We start from the raw sequence: 22,231 nt of genomic DNA, 5'->3' as shown, positions 1-22,231 counted from the left end.
CACAGTTTTGCTGGGAAGGCTGAGCTGCCCTTGGCTATCCTGGTACACCATTGCCACCTCTGTCCCTAAATAAGTTATTACACGTATTTATGTATGTATTATTTGGCTTATGTGTATTCACATGTATGTGTCCACATGCATGTGTAGGTCCGAGGAAAACTTGCGGGAGTTGGTTCTCTCCTTCCACAATGTGAACCTCAGGAATTGAACTCAAGTTGTCAGGTGTAGCAGCAAGTGCCTTTGCCCACTAAGGCAGTGGTTCTCAACCTGTGGGTCTGTGACCCCTTTGAGGGATAAACAACCCGTTCACAGAGTTGCATGAGACCATTGGAAAACATAGATATGTACATTACAGTTCATAATAGTAGTAAAATTACAGCTATGAAGCAACAACAAAAGTAGTTTTATGGTTGAGGGTCACCACAACATGAGGAACTATATTAAGAGGTCACAGCCTTAGGAAGGTCGAGAACCACTGCCCTAAGCTGTATCACCTGCCCAGTGGACCTCTGTTGACCCAGGAGACAATGATGTCAGCAGGCCAGAGACGAGCCAACCCTCACAGGTTAAGGACATGGTACCTACCACAACACTGTCCCCATCTGAGAGGCCACTCCAAAGCCCCAGACTGTGATCTGAGCTGTTCATGAGGCAGATGTTAATGAAGGGTTCCCACAGCCCTTTCCTCAGATTCAAGAACTTTCTAGGTTGCCTCATAGAATTAAGATACATTCTTTTTCTATTGAACTTGGAGTTGGAAATGTCAAGTTGGTCTCAAAATGGAGGCCTGCCATCCAAAGAAACCAGGACAGTTGAGGAAGCTGTTTGTTGGTTATCTGAGATTTGAAACTACAGATGACAACTTAAGAGACCGTTCTGAGAAGCGGGGCACACGTACAGACTGTGCGGTGATGAGGGGGACCCTCAATAAAACGTTTCAGGGGCATTGGGATTGTGAGCTACTCTTGTGCTGAAGACGGGGATGTTGCCGTGTGTGCTCGGCCACATGAGGTTGATGGGTGTGTGGTGGATTCTTGTAAAGCCTGGTGAACACTTAACAGTGAAGAAAATTTTTTGTTGGTAGCTATATTAGTCAGGGTTCTCTAGCGTAACAGAACTTATAGGATGAATCTCTCTATATACAGAAAGGAGATTTATTAGAATGACTTGTAGGCTGTGTCCAGCTAATCCAACAATGGCTGCCTATGAACAGAAAGTCCAAGAATCCGGTAGCTTCTTAGTCCATGAGGCTGGGTGTCTCAGCTGGTCTTCAGTACACACTAAAATCCTAAAGAAGTGGGATCTAGTGCCAGTGAAGGAGGGGACTTCATGGAGTTTGTGACCCCTAAATAAAAACCCATAGACTCAATTTAATTATAATTAAAAGATGTATTGATTAGCTGCTAGCAGGATGAACAATCTCTGAGCCAAATTTGAGATCACCATGAAGGAGGGGTTTTAAAAGATTTTAAAGGAGAGAATCACATGGGAATCTTCAAAATCTATGCAAGCAAGCAAACACTGTTCTGTCCTGCCAAGGGCTTAGGGCGACTCAAAACAATCTTTGGGCATCTGTGTAAGCAAGTTACAGAAGCAAAAAAGGCAGTTAGTCATACAACAAGTAGAGAGTCAGGGCTGTACATTTTTGTGTGTTTGAGGGGGTGTCTCTGAGTTGGGGTTATTGAAAACTTATCTTCCAGGGACTGGAGTCAGAGACAGATTGTGGGTACCAAGATGGATGCCATAACACTTAATAGCAAGCAAGGCAAGAGCAAGCAGGCAAAAAGCGAAAGTTTCCTTCTTCCATGTCCTTATATAATATATGTGCATGCATATATACATATACATTATATACATATACATCATATACATATACATCATATACATATACTACATATACATCATGTACATATACATCATATGCATATACAACATATACATATACATCATATACATATATGTCATATACATATACTACATATACATATACTACATATACATCATATACATATATATCATATACATATACTACACATACATCATGTACATATACATCATATACATCATATACATCTATATCATATACATATACTACATATACATATACATCATATACATATACATCATATGCGTATACATCATATACATATACATCATATGCATATACATTATATACATATACATATGCCTCCAGCAGAAGGCATGGCCCAGTTTACAAGGTATGTCTCAAGATCCAGATTAAAGGTGTGGATCTTTCTACTTCAGACTAATCAGAAATCCCTCACTGCTGCGACCTCCATTTTTGGATTTGTAGTTCACTCCTGATGTAGTCAAGCTGACAGCCAAGAATAGCCATCACAGTGGTATTAAAGAAGATACAGAAGAACATACTCCAAGGGGCTACTTTGGGAAACACGGCAAGAGCGAGCCATAGAAGCTATGGAAGACAGAGAGAGAGGAGAGAAGAAAGGCTTTGCTTTTGTAACTATCCATGATCGTGGCACAGTTGATAAGATTGTTAATCTCCCTCACAATTCATGGGCATCCATGTGGAGTGGAAAGGCCCCTTTCTGAACAAGAGGTGCAGTCTGCTGGATCACAGAGAGGTTGCGGGGGTGGGTCTGGTAACTCTGTGAGCCATGGAGGAAACTTTGGAGGTGGCAGAGGCAACTTGAGTTGTGAGGGAAACTTAAGTTGAAGAGGATGCCGTGGCGGTGGGTGTGGTGACAGTGCAGGTAACTGTGGAGGTGGTGACGGCATATATAATGGATTTGAAGGTGACAGTGACAGCTGCAGTGGTCCTGGTTACAGTAGCAGAGGAAGTTATGGTGGTGGTGGACCAGAACATGGAAGCCAAGGAGGTGGACACGGTGGAGGAAGGGGATATGGTGGTTACAATGGAGGAGGAGGCTTTGGTGGAGGTAACTATGGTTGCGGGGAGGGGACTATAATGCTTTGGAAATTATAATGAACAACAGCAATCAAAGTATGGACCAGTGAAGGATGACAGTGTTGGTGGAAGGAACCCCAGGTGTTCTGTGACGGTGACTATGGATCTGGATGGGGAAGGGGCGGGCATAGCAACAGAAGGTTTTAAAAATGGCAGTAAATGGCTCCGGTTCTTAGCTGGAGAGCGTGGGGAGTTGTCAGGAAAGCTGCAGCTCACTCTGAGACAGTCACCTCCAATCCAGAGGAACTGTATAAAATCTACCACAGTCAGGAAAGTTCCTGCAGATTAAATGGGAAACCCTTCTTTTTCAGGACAGCCATAGACACTTTGCAAAAGCATGGCTGTTGAGCCCCACACTGAAGGGTCAATTAGATGTTTATTCCTGAAGTCTTCCATTGGTTGTAGCCTTTTCCTTTCCATTACATCGGGTATATTGCCCTGAAAAATGTGGTACCAGGAAATTAAAAAAAAAAAAAAATAAGGAAATTTTAACTTAAAAAAAAAAAAAAGGTCTATTTCTATATATTTGCTGAGTAAGATAGATCAGGAGCTGGTCCAGATGGAGACAGTGACACAGGGAATGACAGCTGCTCAGGACTTGCGTACTACAGGAGAGCTGGGCTCCGAGCTATATAGAAGCTGCACTGGCTGTGGATTGGAAGTCATTAAAGCCTAGGGACAATCACGATGTGTCTTTTGAAGCTGGTCTGTCTATTAGGTATTGGTTTGAAGTCTCCACAACATGGGGCTCCAGCCCAATCAGCCTGAGTTGAAACCCCAACTCTTACCTAATACCTGTGCCTCAGTTTACCTATCTGTAAAACGGGGCTGATAGGAATCGTGTCTACATGTAGAGTATCAGTCATATGCTCAGAAACATGGAAAGAAGACACATGGACATGTGTGGCCCTCAGGTTACATCTTCACGAGTCCTCTCAGCATCCTGTTTAGAGAAGTCAGCCCAGTTCATCAAAAATTGGGATGATTTGCCCCAGGGTTTTCTAGTGAGTACAGACAAAAATCAAGGTGCTGCTCCTGTGTCACCCGAATCCAGGCTAGACGTGAAACAACGGCCATGGCTCAGCCTTTGCTGTGTTCTGTGACTCTGGGCCCCTTGCTCTGCAGCTCAGCCCTCAGAACTCTGCTTCCCTCCCACACCTTCCGCCTTCCAGGAAATGCTGGCAGAGTCCAGAGTGCTGGAATTCTGAAAGGTTACTGCCTCTCTTTTGAGGGGCTCCCCTTTCAGCAGACAGAGGTCATGTGACCCGGGGGATGTTCCATCTTTGGCAGGCCTGATTGGACAGAACCAGCCTGGGATCCTGAGAGGCAGGGCTAGCGCGAGCCAGCCTCTGGAAACTCAGTGAGCAGACCCCGTGGCTTCAGCTTGCATGCTTCTCTAGATGGGGAGCTCACTACTTTCCCCAGAGTCATCTATATCTCATTCTCTTGATGAGGAAATGGAAGGTTCATGGAAACCACACATTTACCCAAAGACACACCTGGTCCCCAGGGCTCATCTCCAGATCAACCTCCTCCATTTCTCAGCTCTAATGTCCCAGACTACGCATGCTGTCGCAGGCCCTCAGTGCAGCCAGGGAGGCTGCAGTCTCAGTTATCCTACAGGGCCCACTGGCTCCCTAGCCCGCTCACTGCCCTGGGGAATGGCTCGCCAGAGCACGTGTTCCCGTCTGGACGCACAGCAGCCGTCCTCTCTGATGTAGTTTTCTGGTTTTGTTCTGTGGAAAAGATCCCTATCGTCTCCTGCGATCGGTGATTATTTCAGTGTGCGTGACAGGAAACCCAGGGTGGTGAGAGGCGTGGGAAGACTGAGTCTTTACCCTTTACCTTCACAAAAGACATGTGCTCAACATCCTGTGCGTGCCCATAGAATGGGGTGCGGCGGTCTCTGATGCTGGACACGCACACCTCAGCCTTCTACCCCAGAGTGGGGCACCCTCAAGACAAAAGAATGAGGAGCTGGGGTTGGGATTGGAGGTCCCAGATTCAAGGGGGAAGCTCAGCTAACCAGGAGTGACCTCGGAGAATAGTACCCCCTCCGGGCCTCAAGTTCTGTTCTGAAATGCCATCTGGGAGAGCTTCCCACTCAAACACTCCATGACTTCATGAAGTTAGAGCCTTAAATTACCGTGTCACCTGAAAGAATGTTCCCAGGGGGTTCTACCCTGGCCTAGCTCCAGACCCTCTCTGGCTGCCCCAGTTTTAAACAGGCAAAGTCTTGGCGACAGCTCCAAGCTGACGTGTCTAGGTTAGTGGGGGAAGTGACGGGTGGGGATGAGGAGGCTCTGTTTCCTCCTCTGCAGAAAGACAGGGCAGAGGGAAGGCTGGGCATTTTGCCTTTTGGCACCAGGGCTCTTGCCTCTAATAAAACTGCTTGTTGAAGGCTGCTGTAATAGGGGAAGGGCGTACGGTATGCCTGGGCAGTTAACGTGTATCTTACAATTGCTAGCATCCCTGAAGCCTCCCCAGGGGGAATACCAGTAGTATCTAGCCTAGCAGCTAGAGAAACTCAGGCTGCATTATCTCAGCTAATGAGTGTTGGAGCTGGCCTTTGGATTGGCTGTGGGTCTCCGTGATAAAATCCTCGGACAGGTCAGGTACCTGGCCCTGTTTTTGTCATGTTCCTGAGCACACGTAATAGTAATTGAGAGGCTCAGAATACACTGGGCATTCTCCCAGAACACATTCAGTCACTGGAACATGGGCACACATAAGCATGCATGCATACACACACACATACATACATACACTATGTACACATACACACAACTATGTATATATACATAAACACTGTACACATATACACACATACTATGTACAAACACATACATGTACATGTGCACACACATACACTATGTACACATACACACAACTATATATACATACACAAACATGTACACATATACACACATACTATGTACATGTGCACACACATACATATAGTATGTACACATACACACAACTATGTACACATACACAAACACTATGTTCACATATACACACATACTACATTGTTGTCTAGGGCGTCTCAGCCTCCAAGGATGTGAGGATGTAGTGGAGGTTCATGACTGTTATCTTTTGTCTCTCTTCTGCAAAGATACCTGCTTTGGAGCAAAGGAGAAGTGCACATCACCTGCAACCTAAGGGACAGGCGTATCCTTCAACACTGTGTGACACATCGCTGCCATCTACAAATGTACTTCATCGTGTCCGCAGGTATCCTGAGATACCCGGGGCACAAAAGCCATATGTTGGACATGCCTAACGGATGTCTTCCTTGTAGAAAGTCAGAGGCTATAGATTTTACGTAAAGCCACCGCCGTGACACATAGGCCATCATTAGGGGACAGGAGTCATATAACAGGGAGCAGTGGCCTAGTCAGGCTGTTACACAGGGATGACCATGGCAAAGCACTTGAAGAAGATCCGTGGGAGGGAGGGGCTGCAACTGGGTAGCAAAGGGGTGTGGCCAGGAGGCGGCAGGCAGAGGGGTGTGGCCAGAAGGTGGCAGGCAGTGGGGTGTGGCCAGGAGGGCAGGCAGAGGGGTGTGGCCAGGAGGGCAGGCAGAGGGGTGTGGCCAGGAGGGCAAGCAGAGGGGTGTGGCCAGGAGGGCAGGCAGAGGGGTGTGGCCAGGAGGGCAGGCAGAGGGGTGTGGCCAGAAGGCGGCAGGCAGTGGGGCAGCAGGAGTGTAGACAGCTGGCTGAGGTGTGTGGCTTCAGGCAGAGCTAGTAGTATAGAAAATGTCTGGGGAAACCAGGACTGAATTAAGAGTCTGGAACACTACAGAACACATTCAACAAAAGGGGACTGACTGAAACAAAAGAATGGCTTTAAAAGCACTGTGTTTGTTTTAAGATCATTATGGCGCCTGTGAGTAACTCGGGGCAATCCCTGAGAGGGCTGATGGTGTAGACAGGATTTTTACTTCAAAGGACATGCGTGGTAAGATTACATTGCAAATCTATCAAAACTGTGAAGTTCAGTGTGGGAAGGGAAAGTAACATCCTAAACAGGCTCAGCGAGCCACGGTGACCGAGAAAGGACAAAGAATTAGGTCAGCTCCCCCACCCCCCACCCCCAAGGGTCCGAGGCGAGCAGTCAGGCAAGCTCACCCTGCCTTGTGCCTTCCCTGCAGAAAGCAAGATGGGAGAGGGGGTCCGCCTCTCAAGTCTCCCTCTGTCCTTTAGTAATAATATTTCCAGAACATCCAAGAACCAGAAACTATCCAGATGCTAGGGCGGCCCACACGCACGTGTCTAGTATTGGATCCGGCCTCTGATTTGACTTTTTAGGAGTTCTGAGAATGGAGAACTTGCTGTCCACCCCAAACCCCAGGTGGCTCTGACCTTCCTTTAAGGACAAGGGTTCCCTGGAAACCCATGCTCAGGGCTGCCCTTTGCTGCAGGGGCTGCTGCAGGTTGTGAGGTCCCCTCCCCCTCCTCCAGCCCCATCTGTGCCTTGACTGGAGGTTTACTGAGTGATGGTCTGTCAACACCATCCTGATGCAGCAACCATGCAAAGCTGGCTTTAGGGGAAATTTATATCCTGGGAGGAGAATATAAATTTAGGAAAGGGACTCAGGAGACCTGGTCCTTTCTGGCTCTGGCCTGGTGGTGTGAAGAGGTTTAATTACTGATTCCTTGTTGTTATACAAGGGGCTACGGCATAATGGACAGAGAGCAGGAAATCAAGGAGACAGGGGCCTCCTGTGAGAAGAGTGTGTGGCCTGGGGTGGGCGCACATGTACACTTTGCATACAAAGAGAGATGCACACAGGGACACATGCACACCTGTGTGCACATATGGTTTTTGCTGAGATGCTGAAATATGGGACAGCTGCCCCTCGGAACACAGTCAGAACATAGTTTCAGTGCTTCCCCCAGGATCATCAGGCTGCCAGTCTCCTTTGGCCCCTCTGAAATCAGTGTTCATCCAGATAGGAAATCGGGGTGAAACATGAGCTGTGAATAGGACAGCAGGCTGAGTGGAAGGGCCTCTCCCTGGATCCTGACCCATCCGGTTCCTGTGGCTGAAGCAGGGCGCCCCCTGGTGGTGCAGGGAAAGCAGATTACTGCCCAAGAGATTACTGGCACTTGACTGATAGTGACTCAGCCCCTCTGACTTTCATGATAACAGCCCCATGGAGGACTTTATGTCTGTGTTGGTCAGGGGTCACCAGAGGAACAGAACAGACAGAGTGAATGTATATTAAGAGGAGATTTCTCAGAGTGCTTATATAACATGATCTCGGTAGTCCAACAATGCCTGTTTCTTCATTCTGAAGAGGCTGAGAACCTCAAGGTCGGTTCTCCAGCAGTCCCAATCTGGTACTAGAGGGCTAGAGAATTCCCAGAGAGCCTCTGGCTGTCAGTCCATGTCGGACACCCCAAAAAAAGCTAGATACTGCCATCAGTGACAGCCTACAGCAGCAACAGGGTAGATGAACTTGCCAACAAGAATGAATGAAGTGAGCAGGCAAAAAGCAAAGCTTTCCTCTTCCACCTCCCCACTCCCATCCCCTTGCCTTATCTGGGCTGCCTCCCTAGATGTTACCCACACTGAGTGTGCAAGAGGATTAGAGAAGCTGGCCAGTGGTGGCGCACCCCTTTAATCCCAGCACTTGGGAGGCAGAGGCAGGTGGATTTCTGAGTTCGAGGCCAGCCTGGTCTACAGAGTGGGTTCCAGGACAGCCAGAGCTACACAGAGAAACCCTGTCTCAAAAAAACAAAACAAAACAAAACAGAGGATTGGAGTATTAGATGTCCCAGCTCCCAGCATCTGCAGGAGTCAACTTAGGCCCGCCCCATCCCTGAGAATCAGTATCTGTAGAGCCCTGCTCCTGCTTCCCCCACCCCCAACACATACAACACAGCACAGCACTGTCATGAGTGCCAAGTTTTCCTCCTCGTTCTCTTTAAACATTCTTCTTGTATCTGAACTGCTCTCCCAAACTGTATTTGTCAGGACTCCAGTGGAAGCTGGAAGGAACAGTCAGGCTGGGTGGCATAAGAGAGGTTGACAAACTGGTTCACATCAGAGTATAGAAAGCATGGGGGGTCTTGGTATGTCATGGCCCACACTCCCTGCTCTTCTCCTTTTGACAGTGGGCTCTTGGTGAAAGCTGGAAACTCTGGACCCTAAGGGCCCCCAAGACTCCAAGATATTGGAGTGCCAGTATCCCCAACTGTACCCCTGGCCAGACTGTCCACTGGGAAGCCAGATGGCAGGAATCCCAGGAGTGGTCCCAAGGCACCTACCAAGCCCAAGGCAATGGAGAACAGGGCGTGGTCTGGAACAGGGCCCAGGAGAACCCATAAAGGAGTCCCAGCCAGGCAGCCTCCAGATATACAGAAGCGGGGGGGCGGGGTAGCCTGTAGTTGCCAAGTCCGCTGGACAGTGAAGCACCTGCTGACTACGTGTCGGGCGAGAGAGAACACACATTTTGCGTTTATCTTGAAAGCAGGGGCTGACTGGGCCATACCAGTTACTGAGGGCATTGGACATCTTCCCAGGACCACCAAGACCAAGGAGCTTCAGGAGCTGTCACTGTCCAGATGAACTGCACCCAGCCACAGACTAGCCAGTCCCAGGGCAGAAGAGACATCTCTGCCCTTCTGAATAACTAGCATATGACTAACAGAACCCCACCCCCAACCCCAGTAATTCTTAACATATGCTAAACCTAGTGCCTCAAATGCAGTGTCTCAGACACCCAGTTGGATTTTCCCCCTTAAGGAGTCTGGAAGGGTCTCTGAAAGGCTGGCTATAGGGGATTCTCTTTCCCAATCTCTCTTTTTTTTTTTTTTTGGAGAAGCAGAAAGATTCTTCTGAGTTCCTAGTCCTGGCCCTGGCTTTGGAAAGTTCCCGTAAACCTCTTCCAGTGTCATCTGGGTGCCTTCCAATACATTTTCTTTCCTGTTATTGTCTGTATTGATACACACACAGAGACACACACAGAGACAAACACACACACACACACACACACACACACACACACACACACAGGTGAACTGGGAGAGTCTGCCTTCTAAAACTAGGTGCTTTTGCTGTGTCCAGAATTTTCTAGCTTAGGAGTGACTGGTTGCTGAGTGAGACATCTGTAGTACACCCACATGCATGCATGCACACCCGCTAATAGATACATGTGCCCCAGTTTCCTACAAAACCCTCCAGGCAGGACTATCACATCACACGGAGTCCTGGACAGAGAGTGAAGGCCAGATAGGCTAAAACACCTGACAGAAGCACCTGAGTGGAGGTGAATTTGGGTGGACTCAGTTTCAGCAGTTCGGTCTGTCTAGGGAAGACTTGGCACAGGTCATGCAGTGACAGCATGTGACAAGACACCTCTCACTGTAGAAGACAGGAAACAGAGAGTCACTCAAAACCAGGGGTGCGTATGACCTTCAAAAGGCTTGCCCCTAGTGACCCACCTCTGCTGGTCAATCCCTGTCCCCTAAAGGTTCATAACATGCCAAAATAGCTCTACCCCTTAGGAACAAGTGTTCAAAACATGGGCCTGTGGAGGACAGCTCAGACTGAACTGTGATCTCACCTTTTATAAGAACCAGGCTTTCACACGAGCCCACTGGGGACACAGCCAAGCCATTGGCCTTGTATTTGACGTTGGTTGGGCAAGCTTTAGTGACTATTTGAGTGGCATCTCCCCCTTCTCCAAAGTCTGCAAGCTTCCTGGACATAGAGCATGCACCTGCATTCACCGTGGGTGCCTGCACTCCGCATGGGTTAAGCATTTGTGTGTCCAGAGAAAGCCCAAGAGTCCATCTTCCACATTCATGGAGGATGGTTTTTCAATTAATTATATTTTTAGTGTGTGTATCTAAATACCACATGTGTGCGGTGGCTTAGAGGCAAGAAGGGGGTGTCGGATCCCCTGGAACTGGAGTTACAGGCAGTTGTGAGCTCTCGTGTGGGTGCTGGGATTTGAACCCAGGTCCTCTGTAAGAGCCTCCAGTGCTCTTAACCACTGGAGTCATCTCTCTAGCCCAGATACGTGTGTTTTGACAGTCACAGCTAATGACATTCTCTGCTCTGTTTCCCCAGGAAGATCCTCACTCACCTTTGTCCTGAGTACAAATGCCCTATTCTTGGAAGCGACCCATGCTCCTGTCTGTGCATGAGCCCATGCCCACCACGGCCTCCTTTGGGTGAGTCGAGGAATCTTCTTCTTACTATTGGTCGGTCACTCTAGAACTCCAGGACAGCAGCGTCCGGTGGTGGATGATGGTTGAAGGGGGATTTCATGTTAGGCTCAAAGACCCAAAGCTTTAATGTTAGTCCCCACGGTCCAGTCAGGAGCATCGAGGTGGGCTTTTGTGGGACATGGGGAAGGTACGAGAACACTTCACTGCATGCGAGCGGTCCAAGTCATTGTGAAGACATGGTCACCGCGGAATTGACATCTGCTGAAAGATCGAAGACTAAGGGAAGCCTTAGGGAAACTGAATCAGAGTGGAGTCTGGAGACAGGGCCTCCATCCTGAGGGACCAATGGTTGCAGCACAGCAGAGGGTCCTAGCTTGTCCTCGACATCCTGTAGCAGGTGCAGCAGAGATGTCCACCCCAGTAGGCCACTGGGAACTGTCCCCTTAGTTCTCAGTGCTCTGTGGCCAGGCAGCCTCCTGGTTTTCCTCAGAGGGCTGGCCCTCAGAATGAATAACAAATGGCTCCGATGGTATGCGTGAGTCTCCAGTGAGCAAATAGCTCCCCCAAGCTGCTGTTCCGCAGAAACAGGGCCAAGGGTTGGAATGAGGACGTCTGGAAGATTCCAAAAGAAGAGATTATTCCATAGGTCACAGTGTAGGGCAGCCTGCAGGTGGCTCGTCTCTGCTGCATGATGCCCGGGCTCAGTCGGAAGAGACTGAGAACAGAAATGGCACAGGCTGCACTGGGGTTGGCGACTCCTCTTGCACCCTAGGGTGTCTGGCTTCCCATAGCCCAGTCCGTGAGGTCAGGAAGATGCTGCATTTAATGGCCTCACCCCGGAAGTCACGTATTGCTGTCGCCACTGTGGGTCAGCTGCAGTTCACCAAGTCCAACCAATTCACTAAGAAGAATTAGACCAGAAGGAATTGCATCAAAGAATTTTTTTTTTGTAGCAAGGCATTTTTCCAGAGCACACATCTTACCCCTTGGCCCCCCCATAACATCCTCAGGGCAACAGTGGAGACCCTCTCTTCTTCCCTTGTTCTGGCTCATCTCTTGTATCTCCCTCCACACACATCCCTGTCGTATCTGGGACCACCTTCCAAACTTGAATCTCACTTCATGACCCAAAATGGACTTGAGATGGGTCACTGCTCCAGTCTCGCCTGCTTTGTTCTCCCCCACATCCGCTGGCTTTTAAAAATCTGCTTTAGGACCAGCTCCAGGATTCCTGGTGGTGGTGATGATGGTGATGATGGTGATAATGGGGATGGTGGTGATGGAGGAGGGATGCTGGGTCTCTGCCCTCCTGAAATCACCACCTACCCAGGATTCATCACAGAGGTGTCCCATGGCTGTTAGGAGCAAAACAGGTGACCACATGGGAGCTACAGGGGCTCCAGACACCTCAGGATCCAAACCAAGTCACCCATGAGTCACAGGCCTCAGCCTGGCTCTAGGGTAGCACCAGCCCAGAAGACACTCTGGGGCTCTTCCTGAGAAATCCCAGGATGATGAACAGAGCCTTTTCACGTATACTGCCTAGTGCCTCCTCTCCCCTGCCCCGGCGTGGAAGGGACCTCCCATCCTCCACTCCACAGGCCCTGGTTGGGCTTTTAGGCTTTTTGTTTGTTTGTTTGTTTTGTTTTGGTTTGGTTTGGTTTTTGTTTTTCGAGACAGGGTTTCTCTTTGTAGCCCTGGCTGTCCTGGAACTCACTCTGTAGACCAGGCTGGCCTCGAACTCAGAAATCCACCTGCCTCTGCCTCCCAAGTGCTGGGATTAAAGGCGTGCGCCACCACTGCCCGGCTATTTTTTTTTTTTTTCTTTTAGGCTTTTTAATGCATCTTCATAATCATGTTTTGATATTATTCCTACTTTACTAGTTAGGGATCTAGAAACATTAAGCAACTGTCCAAGGCCATACAGTGGCCGGGACTTGACCCCAGGAGGACTGGTCCAAAGTCTCCCCGTTCCTCTTCTCATTCAGTCTCCACTCACTCTGCTTGTGCCAGTGGGCATGGGCACAAGTCTGCCAGAAGACACAGACTGTCATGGAAGTGGCTATGTTCTGGGAGCCAGGTTGCAATCTCTCCACATGGCATGACATCTCTGATCTGGTCTAATTCATGGCTCATCGTGACCCTGCTCTGAGGAGCTGAAGAGTCACAGCCCCACAGGGAAGAGGCATGAGACGGCAGCAGGCATGTCTTCTCATAGTGGAGGCTTTAAGAGGTTCCGGGAGTGGCACTCACGACCGTTAGAGTGGCCAGGAAAGGATTCTTACAGAGCTTAGAGCAAAAAATATCAGGTCAATTTGGTCCCACAGGCAGAGGACCACTCAAAGGGCCAGAGAGTCCAGTGTCCCCTAGTGCTGTCCCCAGAGAGACTGGTGTCCCACCACCTCCCACACCCCCACTGCCCTAGGGGAGCCATCACCTGAGCAATAGACTTTCTGGTCTACCTCTCCTGTGCTCCTCCCTGGCCCTCCACCTCCTCCATCCCCTATCCCATTTTCTCTTCCCCTCCTCCCTCCTTGTGACCTGAAGATACAACTGTCTCTTCTCTACTTTCTTTCAGCATTGAAATGTTCAATGTCACCACACAAGTCCTCGGATATGCTCTTAACAGGACCCTTTCAGAGGACAACTGCCTAGACACGGAGTGGTGGAGCTGGCTCAATGCCACCCAGGCCCCCTTCCTCTGGGTCCTCTTCCTGCTGGCCGCACTGGAGAACATCTTTGTCCTCAGCGTGTTCTGTCTGCACAAGAACAGTTGCACTGTGGCCGAGATCTACCTGGGCAACCTGGCAGCCGCGGACCTCATCCTGGCCTGCGGATTACCCTTCTGGGCCATCACCATTGCCTATAACTTCGACTGGGTGTTTGGAGAGGTGCTGTGCCGTGTGGTGAACACCATGATCTACATGAACCTCTACAGTAGCATCTGCTTCCTGGTGCTCGTGAGTATCGACCGCTACCTGGCGCTGGTGAAGACCATGTCCATGGGCCGGATGCGTGGGGTTCGCTGGGCCAAACTCTACAGCCTGGTGATCTGGGGCTGTACGCTGCTTCTGAGTTCACCCATGTTGGTGTTCAGGACCATGATGGACTACAGTGAAGAAGGCCACAATGTCACCGCCTGCGTCATCGTCTACCCGTCCCGCTCCTGGGAGGTGTTCACCAACATGCTGCTGAACCTGGTGGGCTTCCTCCTGCCCCTGAGCGTCATCACCTTCTGCACGGTGCAGATCATGCGGGTACTGAGGAACAACGAGATGAAGAAGTTCAAGGAGGTCCAGACGGAGAGGAAGGCCACCGTGCTGGTGCTGGCCGTCCTGGGGCTCTTCGTGCTGTGCTGGGTACCTTTCCAGATCAGCACCTTCCTGGACACGCTGCTGCGTCTCGGCGTGCTGTCGGGATGCTGGGTGCCTGTCGTAGATGTCATCACACAGATCAGTTCCTATGTGGCCTACAGCAACAGCTGCCTCAACCCGCTGGTGTATGTGATCGTGGGCAAGCGCTTCCGGAAGAAGTCCCGAGAGGTGTACCGGGCACTATGCCAGAAGGGAGGCTGCATGGGAGAGCCCATCCAGATGGAGAACTCCATGGGGACTCTGAGGACCTCTATCTCAGTGGACCGGCAGATCCACAAGCTGCAGGATTGGGCAGGGAAGAAACAGTGAACAGAAGCCACCAGGCAGGACTACTGCCGAGTGTGTGAGGACTGGTGAAACCCAATCTCCTCAGCCTGGGTTCAGGAAGGAGCTTGAAGCATCCTAGGCAACCTCGGGGAATCAGGCAGGTGACTCCAGCCCTGTCTCATGGCATAAGCATGCTGTGGGGAATGGGTAGCCTGGAACACAGTAGGATCACACTTACTGGCTGATGCTCTAATTCTCCATGAGTAGAGGGGTCATGGGGTAGGGATGGGAGTGACAGAGCTTCCTTCCCTTTGGGGGAAGGACAGAGCTTCTGCCAGCTTTGGCCCTGTGGCTACATGCACAGTAGGCATGGCTGCCTCACTTCCTGGTTTCAAGGGTTTACGATTTATTGGCCTTCTAAGGTTAAAATTCACGGATTCTCTGCTAAGAGCCCAGAGACTGGGATTCCATGGCTCCTCTCACCCATGGACAAGATGGACAGCACAAAAGAAGAGCCCCAAAGCATTTATGGAGCACTTGCTGAATACACAGCATTGGACACTGTGGGCAAGAGGGAAGAAACGTATATGCAATGTCTTATAGGAACCCTGACATTAGTGGAGAAAGCCGAGGACTTGCAGTTCCTACAAGGCTGCTGACCTGTGTGTCAAAGCAAGGACTGTGGGAGACGGGAGAGCATGGGGCATAGGTGAGCCAGTAACCCTGACACGGTAGTCTGATCCCTGCCTCTGCTTCTTCTGCTGTAATGTGAGGGTGTCCTGTGCTTTGAAAAGTGGGGTGTTATGTGGCTGTGACATATCAGGACACACATCACATGGAGACACTTGGCATGCTCTGTGGGAACAGTCAGTGTTGGAAGGCCCAGGACCTGCCTGCAGGTATCCGAGGCCCTCACTCCCTTCTACCCTTCCCTCCTAGTATCCCATCCCTATGCACACACAACAAAGCATTTGCTACATGGGGAAGGGCAGGAGACAGCAAGTGTTTGTTTTGCAACTAGACAAAGAAAAACAATTCTGATGGACCTGCCCAGGGGATCCACACCTCACAGCCTGGCTGCAAATTGGTAGCTGTCCAGGAGAGTCTAAGCTGCTTCACAGGGTCCCTATCTCAGTGGCCAAGGACTGCCAATTAGTGGTTTACTTAAGAGAGTGGCTCACAAAGCAGGGGACGCTACCAAAGAGCTGACCCGTCCAAGGTCGCTTAACCCAGGGGCGTTAATTCTGGGCCCAGATCCCTATATGGCCACAGAGTGTCTCACGAGTGATGGCAGGGGTGGGTGGAGCTGCCTGGGCCCGGGAATTCTGACATGAGAACCACCCCCACCTTGAGGGGACAGCACACCAGCAGATCTTCCACCAGAGATACAAGGATAGCCTCCTGGATGGCTTCAGGGCCAGTCGGTTCCCCATTAGAACCTACTCCAGGGGCCTTGGGTGAGCTCAGGCATCAGTGGAGACGGTTGCCCCAGCAACCCTGCCAGAGACTTGAGTGACAGACACCACACTCGTAGTTCCAGAATCTTCTACGGGAGTTTATTTTTCCACGTGTCTGTATCGGTTACTTTTCTTGGACCTGTGACAAACTTCCCGACAGAAGCCACTTAAGGGAGAGAGAAGGGTTATTTTGACTCTCAGAGTCCAAAAAGGCTTTGCTCCCGTGTACCAGGGACTGTATGGTAAGCGGAGCACCTGACAAAAGCATCGTACTTCAGAGGGGACCAGTAAACCGAGATACAGCTGGAACCAGGGAGGCATATGACCTTCAAATGTCCGCCCCTAGTGACCTTTCACCTACTAAGTCCTACATTCTAAAGGTTCCATCACTTTCCAAAATGGGGCCAGTGGTCAGGAATGAAGGGAGGTGCATTTCAGACTCAACTATAACAATGTCACCATGGACTGGCTGGCCTCTGTGGCTAACACTAAGTCAAGCCCCTGGGGACAAATGAGGAGACTATCAAACAGCCTCTAACACCAAGCCACTTAGGAGCTGACCGCTCAATAGCCAGGGCCTCTGAAGACTCAGGAAATGAGCAGAGTTCACTGGTGTTTCTGACCAGGCTGGAGCCAAGGGAGAGGCTATGTGGCAAAAAGCCCATGAATCTCCACCAATCTGACTTTGAATTTCCTAACAGAGAGAGGATCTCAGGAAATTCTTTCTCCAACCCATTCTCTCAGACCCTATTCCAACAAGCACACAGAACACGTGTGGCCAAAAGAAGGAAACAGATGACATAGGCCGAGAATGCTGGGATTCGGGGCTAAACGGGGACAACCTACGCCCATACTGTTAAGGAGAAGCAGGGTCCCATCCTCAGAGGAGGAGTCAGTGGGCTATGGGTGTGAGGAACACAGCTGGCCATAACCTGGGCCCCACAGGGTGGCTGAACGGTCCAGAACTGGGTCACTGCAGGGTCTGCAAGTAGGTGTGTGGGAAGGAAGCCCCCTTGTGCCTTGTGTCAACACCCTGATGAGAAATAGTGTCCAGTGAAAGATGCCGGGAGCTCTGTACTGTGCAGAGGATGTGGCCGGAGTGCCGACGAGGGAGGAGAGCTCTGTGTAAGCACACACCTCTTCTGTGCACTGGAATAAACAGAGGAGTTTTTGCACAGTGTTTCCTTGTGTCAAACTTTCTGAACCTCTGAGCTCTGACTCTGGGACACTGGCTTTGGTTGTTGAAAGCCTTGGGAGATGAGGGACATGTTCAGTTCCCAAGGCTTCTGTCATGGAAAAGACCAATGGTCTCCAAGCTTTTGCAATTGTGTATCCCTTATGTATGAGTTAGACGGCGATGTGGGCTGGGGGAAACACACAACGCAGGACACTCCATTTGTATACTTATTGATATGCACTGAAATATCCATAAATATCTTTAACAACTAGCGTTAGGACTATTCAGGAAATGCATTTTGAGTATTTCCCCCCACGCTACTTTACTCCATAGACAGCTCATTACCAAGTCTCTTTCAGATGTTCATATCATAGTGTCAGAGATGGCCAAGTCCAGCTGCTCACGTCTATAAAACACTTCCATTTAAACTTCACCTCAAAGCAAGAGCATCCTGCACAGTATGGGGATTAAAAGCCAGTGCCTGTGTCTTCCCAGCGATGGGAATCTTTGTATCACATTTGGGTCCCACATCTGCTGTCCATATTTTCCATCATTCATTCATCAAACAAGACTTCATTCTGCAAATCCACGGACAGCACTGCCTAGTCACACACCCATCTGTCCAGTCCAGAAACCTGACGCCCAGTGTTCGCTGAACTCCATCGTGTTCATCCCTGAGTGTAGAAGCATCCCTTTCGGATTCTGCCCCTCACTCTTTCCTGGGTCTTTATGACCGATCATCCTGGCTTACTTACTGCTTCTCACTCCACTGTTAGATATCTCCGAGTTCTCGGGCAGTGGTGGTGCACACCTTTAATCCCAGCACTTGGGAGGCAGAGGCAGTCGGATTTCTGAGTTCGAGGCCAGCCTGATCTACAGAGTGAGTTCCAGGACAGCCAGGGCTACACAGAGAAACCCTGTCTCAAAAAACAAAACAAAACAAAACAAACAAACAAACAAACAAAAAAAACCCAAAGATATCTCCGAGTTCTCATTCCTCACTCAAGACAACAGCATATCTCAAGACTACAGTCCCAGGAGGCTGCGATCATGAGGAACAGTTCTCAGGAGCTCAGGTTTCAGAGTCAGGGCGATGTGGAGTCCCATTCTGGTTCTGCCCTGGGTTTCCCATTTGTCTCTTATCTGTTTTACATCAACTGTAAAATGGGGTCAGCAAAGGCAGCAATCAACTCAGAAAATTGGCAATAGGGTTCATGTAGGAGACTGCTTAGGACAGTGCCTGGTACACACTTGAAAGCAGCCTATGATGAATAGATCTGTAATGGTGTGTGTCATCTGTGATGGTGAGTGTCATCTGTGATGGTGTGTGTTATCCATGATGACGTATGTCATTCATGATAGTGTATGTCACTCATAATGGTGATGGTGTATGTCATGTCATCTGTGATGGTGAATGTCACCTGTGATGGTGAGTGTCATCTGGGATGGTGTCATCTGTGATGGTGAATGTCATCCATGATGGTATACATCATGTTATCTGTGATGGTGTATGTCATGTTATCTGTGATGGTGAGTGTCATCTGTGATGGTGAGTGTCATCTGTGATGGTATATGTCATGTTATCTGTGATGGTGTATGTCATCTGTGATGGTGTGTGTCATCTGTAATGGCATATGTTATACCATACATGATGGTGTATGTCATTCATGATGATGAATGTCATCTATGTGATGGTGTATGTTATCCATGATGGTGATGGTGATAGTATATGTTATCCATGCTGGTGTATATCATCCATGATGGTGTATGCCATCCATGATGGTGATGGTGTATGTCATCTGTGATGGTGTATATCATCTGTGATGGTGAATGTCATCTGTGATGGTGTATGTCATCCATGATGGTGATTGTGTATGTCATCTGTGATGGTGTATGTCATCTGTGATGGTGTATGTCATCCATGCTGGTGATAGTGTATGTCATCTGTGATGGTGTATGTCACCCATGATGGTGATAGTGTATGTCATCTGTGATGGTGTATGTCATCTGTGATGGTGTATGTCATCCATGATGGTGATAGTGTATGTCATCTGTGATGGTGTATGTCATCTGTGGTGGTGAATGTCATCTGTGATGGTGTATGTCATCTGTGATGGTGTATGTCATCTGTGATGGTGTATGTCATCCATGCTGGTGATAGTGTATGTCATCTGTGATGGTGTATGTCATCTGTGGTGGTGAATGTCATCTGTGATGGTGTATGTCATCTGTGATGGTGTATGTCATCTGTGATGGTGTATGTCATCCATGCTGGTGATAGTGTATGTCATCTGTGATGGTGTATGTCATCTGTGGTGGTGATAGTGTATGTCATCTGTGATGGTGTATGTCATCTGTGATGGTGTATGTCATCTGTGGTGGTGTATGTCATCCATGCTGGTGATAGTGTATGTCATCTGTGATGGTGTATGTCATCTGTGATGGTGTATGTCATCTGTGATGGTGTATGTCATCTGTGATGGTGTATGTCATCTGTGATGGTGTATGTCATCTGTGGTGGTGAATGTCATCTGTGATGGTGTATATCATCTGTGATGGTGTATGTCATCTGTGATGGTGTATGTCATCTGTGATGGTGTATGTCATCCATGATGGTGATAGTGTATGTCATCTGTTATGGTGTATATCATCTGTGATGGTGTATGTCATCCATGATGGTGATAGTGTATGTCATCTGTGATGGTGTATGTCATCCGTGATGGTGTATGTCATCCATGATGGTGTATGTCATCTGTGATGGTGTATGTCATCAGTGACAGTGATGGTGTTAGTAATAGTGACGATGGTAGCAATGGCAGTGATGGCAGAAATGATGCTGACGGTTGGTGCAGAAGCTGTTGGCGAGGGAGGTGAATGTGGGGAGGATGGGGATGTTGATGAGGACACTCTTCACAAGGGAACCTTTTATATTCCCTAACCCTCTTGTAATAAAGCTGCACATTCATATTTGGCTTGCAAGACCCCTGGTGATCTGGCCCCGCCCACCCTGCTGGCTCCACCCCTTCTACTCCACTCCTTCTCTACCTTCCAGCTACACGGGGCTCAAAACGCCAGGGCAGATCTCAGGAGAAATTCCACTCCTCCTCAGGTACCCCTCCTCCTGTCAGCCTCCACCCCACACTTAGTACCCCACATCGAAAGTACCTGAGGGAGATTCCAGCTCCAGGGGATAGAAATGTAGGTACGACAAACCATTCATTTAGGGCACAAATACATGTACGATTCTGAGAGGGGCCATGGACTGGAGCTGGAATCACAGTCGTCAGACCGTCCACCCTACCCCAACACACAGGCCCCTCTCTGGGCTCCAGGAAGTCAGAGCCATGAGGAGAGCTCCTGGTAGGCCTCAGGAAACCAGTCAAGAGCAGGAATTCAAGGCCAAGCAGGGTGTCAAGGCCAAGTGCAGCGATATCTCCAGCAGCCCAGGGGACCCCATAAGAACTCATGTGAGGCCAGGGACGATGGCTCACTGACTTAGGAAGCCACTAAGCACAGGCTTAATGTTTCAGGAGGTAAAGTTTCTGCTTCATAGAACTCACCAATACATACCTCTGTGTCTTTGCTACCCAATCTCTGACCTCATCGCCAAGCCTCCCATGGCCCTGATCCCTCTTCTAGGTCCAGGGAGGATGTGGAGACCACGGATGAGCAACCATGGTCAGGAGTTGACAAGAACAGTGGCTGAAAGCTTAAGTCTTTGGGTTTTGGCTGAGACCAGGCCTAGGTCAACCAGGCCCATGGAACTAAGAACCACACCAGAATCTCACCCCTTTCCATGGAGGCCGGCAAGGTTGGGAGCTTACTGGAGTCCACAATTCTTTTTTTTCTTTTTCTTTTTTTTTTTTTTTTTTAATGTTTTTTTCGAGACAGGGTTTCTGTGTGTAGCCCTGGCTGTCCTGGAACTCACTCTGTAGACCAGGCTGGCCTCGAACTCAGAAATCCACCTCCCTCTGCCTCTCATGTGCTGGGATTAAAGGCATGCACCACCACTGCCCAGCTGAGTCTACAATTCTTAAGGGGAGTGTTAGGGAGCCCCAGTGACTCTGGGGTGCACAGGCCTTAACCAACAAAAATCACAATCTACCACAGACAGAAAGGACCTACAGGAAGCTTCTCCCATAAATTGCTTCTATACCAGAGTCTGGTCTGTTCGCACCACAGTAAACAGTGTCTTTGAGCCCTCATGGGTACAGAGGTCCCCTATTTACAATCTACCCAGACATTTTCAACTTTACAATGGCACCAGGCTTTGACAATCCAGTCAGACTCTTCCCAGGCTAGTGATACATCTGAGTTGCTCTCTGCAGTGGGCAGAGACACCACAGCTCAGGAATGGCTCCAGAGTAACCGTCAGAAGGGAAACAATACCCTACAAGCTATGCTGCTAGGCTGAGATTTTCACAGGCATAGATGGATAACGCAGATTTCCCATTCATACGGCCTTCAGCTTAGGATGGGTTTATTGGGATGCAGCCCCACCTCGAGTGGGGAAGCACATGACCTTTCACTGACACAGGCGTAGAAATTGCATTGAGATGTAATCCATATGCCCCTCACATCCCCTGTTTCAGCTTTTAGTGATTCACAGAGTTACTCAACCAATTCCAGAGCATCCACGTCATCTCAAAGTGCAATCCCCGACCCATTAGCTGTCGCCTCAGATTCCTCCCATCCGACTGCTCCAGTAGCTACTCCCTCTGCCTCTGCCTCCTCTGCCTCTGCCTCTGCCTCTGCCTCTGCCTCTGCCTCTGCCTCTGCCTCTGCCTCTGCCTCTGCCTCTGCCTCTGCCTCTGCCTCTGCCT

The 22,231-nt window shown here is 49.4% G+C and overlaps 1 protein-coding gene across 3 annotated transcripts in view; it reads left to right on the top strand.

The window, feature by feature from the left end:
• Bdkrb2 (bradykinin receptor B2) overlaps positions 1-17,404 on the top strand; it is a 31,914-nt gene extending 14,510 nt beyond the window's left edge. The window contains exons 2-4 of one of the 3 annotated variants that reach the window (XM_076921265.1): positions 6,066-6,184; positions 11,033-11,136; positions 13,712-17,404. In XM_076921265.1, coding sequence (XP_076777380.1) covers positions 11,066-11,136; positions 13,712-14,816 — 1,176 coding nt within the window. In that variant the 5' untranslated portion in view covers positions 6,066-6,184; positions 11,033-11,065 and the 3' untranslated portion in view covers positions 14,817-17,404. Of the gene's footprint in view, positions 1-6,065; positions 6,185-11,032; positions 11,137-13,111; positions 13,233-13,711 lie in introns of those variants that run through there. The other 2 variants (XM_076921264.1, XM_076921266.1) reach the window with 2 other exon arrangements.
• Positions 17,405-22,231: the final 4,827 nt, after the last annotated feature.

The sequence above is a fragment of the Arvicanthis niloticus genome, chromosome 23 (assembly GCF_011762505.2).
Source record: "Arvicanthis niloticus isolate mArvNil1 chromosome 23, mArvNil1.pat.X, whole genome shotgun sequence".
NCBI lineage: Eukaryota > Metazoa > Chordata > Mammalia > Rodentia > Muridae > Arvicanthis > Arvicanthis niloticus.
Note: the sequence above shows the minus strand (reverse complement) of the source record. Positions and strands in the feature narration are given on the sequence as shown.